The 10,369-nt window shown below is 38.2% G+C and overlaps 1 protein-coding gene across 1 annotated transcript; it reads right to left on the reverse strand.

Moving 5' to 3' along the window:
• Positions 1 to 519: 519 nt before the first annotated feature.
• LOC117289301 (diphosphomevalonate decarboxylase-like) lies at positions 520 to 10,321 on the reverse strand. The gene is made up of 9 exons (XM_033770366.1): positions 10,228 to 10,321; positions 8,762 to 8,900; positions 7,430 to 7,476; positions 6,632 to 6,784; positions 5,590 to 5,789; positions 3,939 to 4,109; positions 3,169 to 3,291; positions 2,493 to 2,657; positions 520 to 1,051 (listed from the first exon to the last, which is right to left on the reverse strand). Exons 1-9 carry the CDS (start codon positions 10,277 to 10,279, stop codon positions 905 to 907), a joined length of 1,197 nt encoding a protein of 398 aa, XP_033626257.1. The 5' UTR covers positions 10,280 to 10,321; the 3' UTR covers positions 520 to 904.
• Between the last annotated feature and the right edge of the window lie 48 nt (positions 10,322 to 10,369).

Genomic DNA, 10,369 nt, shown 5'->3' on the forward strand with positions numbered 1-10,369 from the left:
CTTTTGAAAGTACCCTTTTTTGTTTTGTTCCTGGTCTCAAAAAGGTACCGAAAGTGAGAGCAATATGAAACACTTTCTGGCCATCAACTCTTCAAACTAAAAAGATATAAAATATTGTGTATAGTTTCATAGATTATACAATACATGTTACTGGTATTTCAATAGTAAGACCAGTATATTTCTACTTCCGGTATTATTCCTACTACCAGCACTTCTACTTCTCTTCCTTCCTACCCTACCCTCACACTGTATCGCCCAAAGCCAAATACTTCACATATTCACTGTGTTATGGCAAACAACTGTATTGTTATACGGGATTTGAGGCATTGCATGGTGAGGTATCAATGTATATTTGCTTTGCCGTAACACCATGTGTGTACTTGCTGGGTAGGTTAAGTTCTCTTTGAGAATTTGTCTTGCTATATAATACAAGTATTCTACTACCGCGGAGTAGATTTTTTTCAAAAATCTGGGAGACTTCTCAGTTCTAAAAAGAACTGTCCTGCTTATTATTAACTGTTATCTTGCCAGAAGGTAGGAAATCGACTGGGACCACTACTTACGCATGGTGGATCGAGGGGACTTCTCGTTATTGACTTCACTGCTATTTACCAAGTTATGACAAACAACTTTTGTTCTTTGCTCCTAACACCAATTCGCACAATGAAGCTAAAATGGTTTATTCCACATGAAACAAACCATCCCTGAAATGACAGACAGGGGTGCTAAAATGCGCAATAAATTTGTGAGAAACATCAGAAGTGTACAAACGCATCATAAATATGTTTTGTAGCATTCCAGAGTTTCACACAAGTAGCTGTGTAAGATGAACATTTGTGCTTGTTAATTCCATACCTGGTTTTCTGGAGTGTGTAATCTGTGTTTCAGTGAATTACATAGCTTACTATTTCAAACTCTTCGGCTGACCATTACTATCAATCAGACCAAGCTCTGGGTCCTCTGCCGTCACTGGCCCTGGACCGACCTTGGTGTGGATAATGTACCTCAGGCTATTCGGAATGGGGTCGAAGGTCACAGCGGACTGAAGCTCCTGCGTAAAGATTGGCGGAAAAACACAATAAAAATACCCGCAGTACCCGCTGCTAAACATAGGATTCGAACTGCCTCTAGCTACCGGGCAATCTCGGTGGTCTAGTTGGTATGACACTGCTCTAGAATTGCAAGGGTCGTGGGTTCGAATCCCACCCGAGTAAAATGCCTGTGATTTTTTTCACAGGACTCGGGGAAAGTACTGAGTATACAGTGCTACACACATCGGTGTATATGGGTAAAACCAAAAAAATTAATATTCTTTATCCCGATGCAAATTTAACATCTATTAAAAACAATAAAAATAGGCATAGCATGAGAATCAAACCGACCCCAAATTCAGGGCTGTGCTAAAAATGACATCCTTCCAGTGCCCTGTAATGCACATACTTCTAAGCGCACAATTCTGTAATAACTGTCATGCAATGAGGTTCTGACCATTTTTAGGCAATCTTGTGCAAAGCATTCTTTTTGATTACCTCCATTTTGTAATGTTTTGAAAGTTCACAACTAAGATATTTCATTTCATTTCAGATACATTTATTTCATGTCAACATCAATCAATACGGTGTAATAACATTGTTCAGAAAACATATAGTAACTTGTACCAAGGAAAACTTAATCCAGTTGATGAACAATAAACAGAAAATAGTTTGACGTTAACATGTAGGAAAAAGAAGAAGCAAAAGCTTTTTTTTCCCTCTTTCCTAAAGACAAGGACAATTTACATAAAAATGAACACAACCAAACAAAAGGGACATGGACATTATGCATGAGTGAGACTGGGCAATAGATAAAAGATTTACTAAAAAATGTTGTGCATTAAAATAAAAGAGATATATAATGGGAGACTTTTTGAAAGCTCTGCCACTTGAGGGCAGCAGAACTACCAGGTAAGGGTGCACAACTCCTATAGCAAACAATTTATTTTTGAAATTGAAACATAAGTCGCATCACCATAAAGGAAATCCCTCTAATGCTGCTTCCTAAGTTAGAACTTTTCAGTTTGACTTAAAGACAATGGACACTATTGGTCATTGTCAAAGACCAGTCTTCTCATTTGGTGTATCTCAACATATGCACAAAATAACAAACCTGTGAAAATTTGAGCTCAATTGGTCATTGACGTTGTGAGATAATAACGGAAGAAAAACACCCTTGTCACAAGAAGTTGTGTGCTTTTAGATGCTTGATTTCGGGACCTCAAAATCTAATTCTGAGGTCTCGAAATCAAATTCAAACAATTTCAGTGGAAAATTACTTCTTTCGCCAAAACAACGTTACTTCAGAGGGAGCCGTTTCTCACAATGTTTTATACTATCAACAGCTCTCCATTGCTTGTTACCAAGTAAGTTTTAATGCTAATAATTATTTTGAGTAACTACCAATAGTGTCCAGTGCCTTTAAGAACAATTTTTGCAACAAAATGGCACTACTATTACCTTGCTTGGGGTGTGGATATCCGCGGGTAGACCTCTGATGAAGACGTCTTCCTTGTCCTCTTCTCCTTGGGGTAGGAAGTGATTGATGAATGAGAGGAGCTCGCTTACATCGTTCTCAAGAGTAAAGAGAACGGCGTTGGGTCCAGCATCAAAAGTATATGCTGCCTGTGGGGGAAAACAAGAGATGACATTCAATTTGACATTACACTTCTCTTTATGAGAGACTTTTTAACCCAAGCAGTGCCCTGTAATGACCCTGTAATGACCCTTTGGAGACCACCCATTTCTGTATGATCATTTAAAACGCCCAAAATGGCAGCCATTGCTATTATTATACTGATCGTTTCTCCAAATAAAAAAAAATTGATAAAAGTGTCAACAGAAATAACATGAAACAGAAATTTAATTTTGTGTTTAGAAATTGGGATACTATGTTAACATACATGTACTTACATAATACCATCCCTATCTGATCCCTCAAGCTACATCTACCGACTCATTCAAATTAAAAAAAATATATATCTTTTGTTACTTCAGCTTTAAGAGCTTAGAAATGCCAGTAAAAAACGCATAAAAACGCCAGTAAAAGTACTTAAACATGTCTATAAAAAGTGATTTAAAAAAATGGCAATAAAAAAACCAATATATATGTTATTGTCAAGTGACATCTACTTACTTTGGTTTGTTTCTTGAATGCATTGAAGGCGTGTACAAGCCTAACGATGTGTCTTGATGTATCATTCATGTAGGAGATGGGTGGGTAGGTATCTAGACAAACTGCATGAAACTGATTACTATCCTGAAAAATGAAAAGAACAGACAAACAATTCACAATGAATGATTTGAAGGTTTTTATGGCAAAGGTACAACAAAATGCAGGTTTGTGTCAAATGACGTGTTAAGGAAGCAGATAAGAGCACCAGACACAAGCCCTGATTTATCTGTTCAGCAGAGTGTGGGTTCCAGTCCCTGTCGTGACACTTGTGTCCTTAAGAACCATTATTGCTGCATCCTTCAGATTGGAGGTTAAGCCGCTAGTCCTGTGTGTAGTGTGATTCATACAAAAACTCGCACTTATCGAAAAGCGAAGAGGGTAGGGTTCACCCCTGCGTTCCTGGTTTGATTGGCTGCATATTGTGCCACAGCACCTTGTCAACCATTACATGGTGCTATGTAAAGGAATTGGTCTCGTACCTCAAGCTCCACATAACCTTACAGGAAATCACTGAATGTTGAAACGCCTTGAGCGTGACTGAAAGAGTCCACTATCGGTCCTATTATTACAAATCTCAACCGTGTATGTATAGGCCTAGTTTGAGAAGTGCCATTGCGGTTGAGATGTCAAGTGCAACGGCTTCAAGTTCTGATGACTGACCTAGACCACTTGGTTTGCCTGGTAGCTACAGGCCAGTTTGAGTCCTTTATATTAGCAACGTCCATTTTTACCTTCATTGTGAGTTCTGCAAATGTCTTAAAATCTTTCTCCTCGATAGCGGTCGTCATAGCAACCATTCTGTCGGGTACGATCTTCTCAGCTCGGTGCGGAAGGAGAGGACTGGTTTCTACTGTGGATTGCATACCGGCCGTGCTGCTGGTCGCTTTCTTGTGATCACTCACCTGAAAGTATCAATCAAGAAATAATAATAATAATAATAATAATAAAGAACACTTGATAGAGCGCCGGTATCCGCCTCAGGAAGGCGCTCATGGCGCTTGAGGAGAGAAAGACAAATTAGGACTGAGGATTGTGTGAGAACGCTTGTTTGAACAAGTGAGATTTTAAGTTTGTCTTGAATGTTGTGATGGATGGAGATGACTTGACAGTCAGTGGGAGTTGGTTCCACACCCGGGCTGATGCCACAAAAAATGACCTATTGCCCCAAAGAGTGGAAGTTCTGGGCTGATGAAGCATCATGAGCTCATTAGAACGCAGTCCGGTGTGTGCTGAGGTGTATGGGTGGATGAGGTTGCATTAATCACAGTTGAGATATGTTGCAATTACAAATACAACTTCCCTTCCCCCCATTCGACAAAAAGCAAAACAGTAAACAAACAAACAAACAAACCCAGTACTAAAAAACAATAACAGGAAAATCACCTTCCCAGAAAGTACAATAAAAACGGCATTTAAATACGCTCTACTTAGTAAACTAAATCACAGCGCTTACAAAAGACATCAAGTACAGGAAAATAAATAAGATAAACGAAAAATTAAATCAAATGAAAGCCACCTGTAAGTCAACAAATAAACAACGGAAAGTACTCTCACACACATATTTAAAACAAAATCTATTCACAATTTATCTCTGCTGGACTATGAAAAAGCTTGAGACCAGTACATTGACAGACATTATCCGGAAATAAACTAGCACCTACGTGTAGTAACAAAATGGGTCCATACATGATACGTTCTTACCCTTATACCCGATGTGCAAAGCACTGTTTACTCAGTACTTCCCTAGTCCTGTGAAAACAAATCAACAGGAAAACAATTGGTGGGATTCAGGTTTGAATCCTACCTGAGTCATTTGCTTGTGGATTATTTTTTCAAGAGTATACAGTGCTTAATACACATTAGTGTATGGGTTTAAAAACAACTTATTTTCTTTCAACGGCTGAAACAGTTGTGCCACATAACGCGATTCGCGCATTCCCTTATAAGGAGTTGTTTACCAGAGGGCGGCGGAGGGCTTTACCATTCCATAGCTGGAGGGGTGTTGTGTTGAAAAGAATCATTGAACAATTATAATTTTTGCATTTATTTCACTTTTTGACCAAAAGGTGATGATGTTTTTGACCAAAAAGGTATTTATGGATGGGAATCAAAGTGTGTTGAATCGGATTTCAACTAGTAGTTTAAACCCGCCGAGGCCTGGTTCTTGATAATTTACCTCGACTTCATCTTGGTAAAATTATCAAGAACCAGGCCTTTGTGGGAATAAACCACTAGTTGGAAACCTCTTCACCATACATTGATTCCCTTAGTAAAAAAAGGGTCAGATTCAAAAAGTAAAAAAAAAGTTTTTCCGTCACAAATCTTTATGTACAAGTGGCACTGCCCTGTGACTAAAACTCCCTCCTCATACTAACAACTAACCACAAGGATCAATATCCTCATCTCAGGCCAGTAATCCTCAGTCACGACTTGTTCAGCGATGCTATCTTCCCCTGTTTCCTCCTCGCCCATCAGCCATTGTACGAACCCTCCGTACATGCTACGGCAGGCACTGCCTGATCCCTGCCGGGCTATGTCCGATACATTGCCTTCTACCTTGAACACTTTCGCAAGAGTTGCCACTGTGGAAAGTGAAAACAAATGAATTTTCATTATTTTGGTTTGTTAACTTATGGTGTGTGATTGTTTTTGATTTTAATGACTATTCTAAATTTGTTATGTTTTTCTCTTTGTAACCAATATGGAAATCTTATTCTTCAACACTGTGACAAACTCTGTGGACATTTGAAAGTCCACATAGTATTTAAAGTCCCTACACTATATGGACCTCTTTTGTTTTTAGGTATACACTCTTTCCAGGTATACACACTTGACATCACTCGCTTGAATGTTCCTCGAGCAAACAAAGTTCTACATGTAGGTCGGAAGGCTTAAGTGTGGCTGGGCCCATGATTTGGAACAATCTCCGAACTGCCATTAGGGAATCTTATACTCTATCTGCTTTTTTAATTAAAGTTGATTTTTTTCTAGTGCACTATGATCTTAATGGAATAGGGCCTTTTAAATTTTAATTCTTATATTATTGTTATGTTAAACACCTGCTATCTGGGACCTTTTTATTGTCCCTCTTTTGTTTGTACTTTTTTAACAGCCTATTGGTTCTGTGCACACTTTCCAACTGAGATTCCATTTACGAATCCAGTCTGTGGGGGCCTGATATTGTTGTTCTATTATTCTCTTTTCTATAAAATTCCCTTGTGGGGTCCATTGTATATGATGTAAAAGACCCCACAAGGGCACTCTCATAAGCCCACAAGGACAGACAAGCCAAACACTCTACTCTTTTGGCTTCACCAGCAAGGCATAAAAATGTCAGTTTCAATTACAGCTCAAAGACTTTTAGACATCCCCATTGGCAATGGGGGATTTATATCAACTCATCATTCCCCTAAAAGTGCCTTACCTAAGCACGCATATCCTGCAGCAGAGGAAGCCAGGCCTGCTGCAGTAGGGAAGTTATTCTCGGAGCAGATGTGTACTTTCCAATCCAACATGGCCGCCGGTGTGACCCCATCTTTAGTTGGGGAGCTTTTCCTCTTGCGAGCTCTCTGACGGACTTGAAACGAAAACAACATCTCGAAACAGTCAGTTTATATTAAAAATAACAGGTTCCATAATGATTCACTGGGAAATTATATTTTAGAGGTACTTCTGAAAGATAAATTTGCTATGAACATTAAGGTGATTTAAGATATTTTTTGCATTTAAGATATAATACAAATATTGACTGCTTCGAATGCTATGGTTAAAACTGGAGCGTTCTATTTATCATCCTCGTACACGTAACGGTCGAACACGCGTTTCAGATACACAGATGCACAACTGATTGGGTTTGAGGTGGGTAAAAAACGTCTGGGTACTGCACGCCTTGTGATAGTTGTTGGACTATCTTACGGCAAACGATGCACTATCACACGGCCACCGTTTCTAGTAAAACTAAGACATCATGTGACACGCTCTAAACCAATGAAAAGGCAGAATATTTGTAGGGGGTGTAATAAACAAAAATATTACTTGTGTTTTTACTCTTACACCAATGTGTACTAAGGACCGTATACTCAGTAGTTCGCAGAGTTCTGCGACAGAAACACTCACAGGCGAGTCACTCAGGTTGAATTTAAACTACACTATTTACATTGGTGTAAGGGTAAAATAATAATAATATTTATTTTAACTTTATGCTATAAAAACGCATACTCACTTTCTGCTAGGCACTTCTTCAAACGTGGGTTGTCCAGTGATTCTTCCCTAAAATTAAATATTAAAAATCATTTTAACACATATGTAAAAAATACCCAAGTACACTGAGAGAAGGTGTTTGCTTGGGTAATAATAATAATAATAATAACCCGTTTTTATATAGCGCTTTTCACACCCGGAGGGCGTCCCAAAGCGCTTCACATTATTACCCCTGGTCACTGGGCCTTAATATAGTCCTTAAACCATCTCAACTCCCTGGTGGGGAGTATGCAGCCTGTGCAACATTAATATGCGCTACTCGGCTAAATCAATCACAAGAACCATCTCTGCCCTCACAGGTACCCATTTACCCCTGGGTGGAGAGAAGCAATTATAGTTAAGTGTCTTGCTCAGGGTATTTCTGACATCCAATGTGTACATAACTTGCCCTACCTGGGCCCGCATCAGAAACATCAAGATCTAGACTGAAGTGGATTTTATTCTATTTTCTCTTTTACATTATAAGATGCCTTTAAAAAGTTCCAAAATGAAACAGTTTAAAGGCAGTGGACACTATTGGTAATTACTCAAAATAGTTATCAGCATAAAACCTTACTTGGTGATGAGTAATGGGGAGCTGTTGATAGAACGGAAAAACATTGTGAGAAACGGCTCCCTCTGAAGTAACGCAGTTTTCGAGAAAGAAGTAATTTTCCACAAATTTTATTTCAAGACCTCAGAATTACATTGTGAGGTCCCAAAATCAAGCATCTGAAAGTACACAACTTCGTGTAACAAGGGTGTTTTTTCTGTCAATCTCGCAACTTCGATGACCGATTGAGCTCAAATGTTCACAGGTTTTTTTATTTTATGCATATTATGTTGAGATACACCAAGTGAGAAGACTGGTCTTTTGAAAATTACCAAAAGTGTCCAATGCCTTTAAATGAATCAAAGTCAGTAATTTGAGCCTGAAATTACACGGAGGCCATCGCCTCTGGTCTCGGGGCCTTGGTGTCCCATTCAAATGTTACCACTGTTCCAATGGAAGTGACTTTTGCAAAATGAGAATGAAATTGCCCTCTTAAAGATGAAACTCCATGGGTGGATTTCACAAAGAGTTAAGACTAGTCTTATATCGAGTTAGGATGAGTTACTCGTCCTAACTTAGAACTAGCCATACATTTTTAATATCTCTTAGGACTAGTCCTAAGCTAGGACTAGTCCTAAGCTAAGACTAGTCCTAAGCTAGGACTAGTCCTAACTCTTTGTGAAATCGACCCCAGGCCTCTCTGGTACATCAGTTGTCACAGGACGTATGATAATATATAAACAAATTTTAAAGCATCCACACCTGCCATTCAGCCAGATTCTGTCTGTCTTGAATTTATTACTAGCAGCAACAGTTGTTTTTGTACAAAGTTGATCGATATGTAACGTTGCACTCAGGGAAGAGTTGACTGGCAGGATAAGTTTTTCATTTCTCTTCCCCCCTACAAAGAAAACAAAACACTTTATGTTGACAAGTAAAACAATTTTGATGATTATAATGGCTTGCTGAAAAAATTACATCAGTGGGATTATTCTTCTTATCATTATTATATAATTCTGTTAAAGCCAGTGGACACTATTGGTTATTGTCAAAGACCAGTCTTCTCACTTGCTGTATCTCAACATTATATGCATAAAATAACAAACCTGTGCAAATTTGAGCCTTATTGGTCATCGGAGTTGCGAGTTAACTACGAAAGAAAAAAACACCCTTGTCACACGAAGTTGTGTGCTTTCAGATGCTTGATTTCGGGACCTCAAATTCTAAACTTGAGGTCTCGAAATCAAATTCGTGGAAAATTACTTCTTTCTCTAAAACTACTCCACTTCAGAGGGAGCCGTTTCTCACAATGTTTTATACTACCAACCTCTCCCCATTACTCGTTACCAAGTAAGGTTTTACGCTAATAATTATTTTGAGTAATTACCAATAGTGTCCACTGCCTTTAATGGAGGTATCAATAGATGAAACCAAGAACTCATTAAAGTGAAATTTATTGCTGTGATGCTGCGCTCGCAAGCCGGAGGAAACCTGTACAGTCCAACCAACTCGATATTTTCTAGTAGTTTTCTGGTATTTTCTGGTAGTTTTCCATTTTTTCTGGCTAAATATCATATGTACTGCTGTACTGCTATTTTTGGACTTAGAGTTATTATAATATTATTAGATAGTCAAAGTCAAAAATTCAAAATGAGTGTACAGCGCCCCATCCCACGGCAGACCAGAGGGTCTACCCAGTAAACATGGTAAAGGGAGATCTCAAAATGAGAAATATGAAACCAATAAATTAATAATTTAATTATATTATTAATTATGTAAGTGGGCCTATTAAATACTTGATGTGATTGTACTTGTAAAAATTATTACCTTTTTACAATTTATTTTGTGTTTTAACTTAATAAAATCTCTATGATCTATCTGCTATTTTATAAAAGTGGAAAATCAAATCTCTTAAAAGTTCAGTAAATGCTGATGGAAAACTGTGTGTAGACTAGAACTATGAATCCCCTATTTAGTACTATTAGTATTATACAGTATGCTGGTACTACCCGCATACGTCTCTACTCTAGCTAATATTGCCAATGTATGTATGAATACCTGATTATAGAAACCACACACCACCACACTATAGTACCAGTACTACACAAACACCACAGTTCTAAAAAAATCTGCAGATCATGCCAAAAAAACAACTTAAGTTTTTACAATTTTACGACAAAGTTGATGTATCATTCAGAAACAAAACAAAGCAACACATTCATTCTTACAATATTTGATGACTGCTATATTCACAGGAGCTCGGCAAGTGACGATTTCCATGGTGTTTTTCGAGTCGGTTTTTTAGCAACTTTCATGAAGTGACTTCACTGCACATCATGAAGTGACTTCACTGCACAAAATTAGTACACC

This window comes from Asterias rubens, chromosome 4 (genome assembly GCF_902459465.1).
Source record: "Asterias rubens chromosome 4, eAstRub1.3, whole genome shotgun sequence".
In the NCBI taxonomy this organism is placed as follows: Eukaryota; Metazoa; Echinodermata; class Asteroidea; order Forcipulatida; family Asteriidae; genus Asterias; species Asterias rubens.

Coding starts and splice junctions, on each gene's coding strand:
- LOC117289301 (XM_033770366.1), bottom strand. CDS start 10,279: ATGGAAATCGTCACTTGCCGAGCTCCTGTGAATATAGCAGTCATCAAA. Junction 3,292..3,938: donor TTGCAGAACTCACAATGAAG/GTAAAAATGGAC, acceptor TTCATTTTTCAG/GATAGTAATCAGTTTCATGC. Junction 2,658..3,168: donor CATTCAAGAAACAAACCAAA/GTAAGTAGATGT, acceptor TTTCCCCCACAG/GCAGCATATACTTTTGATGC.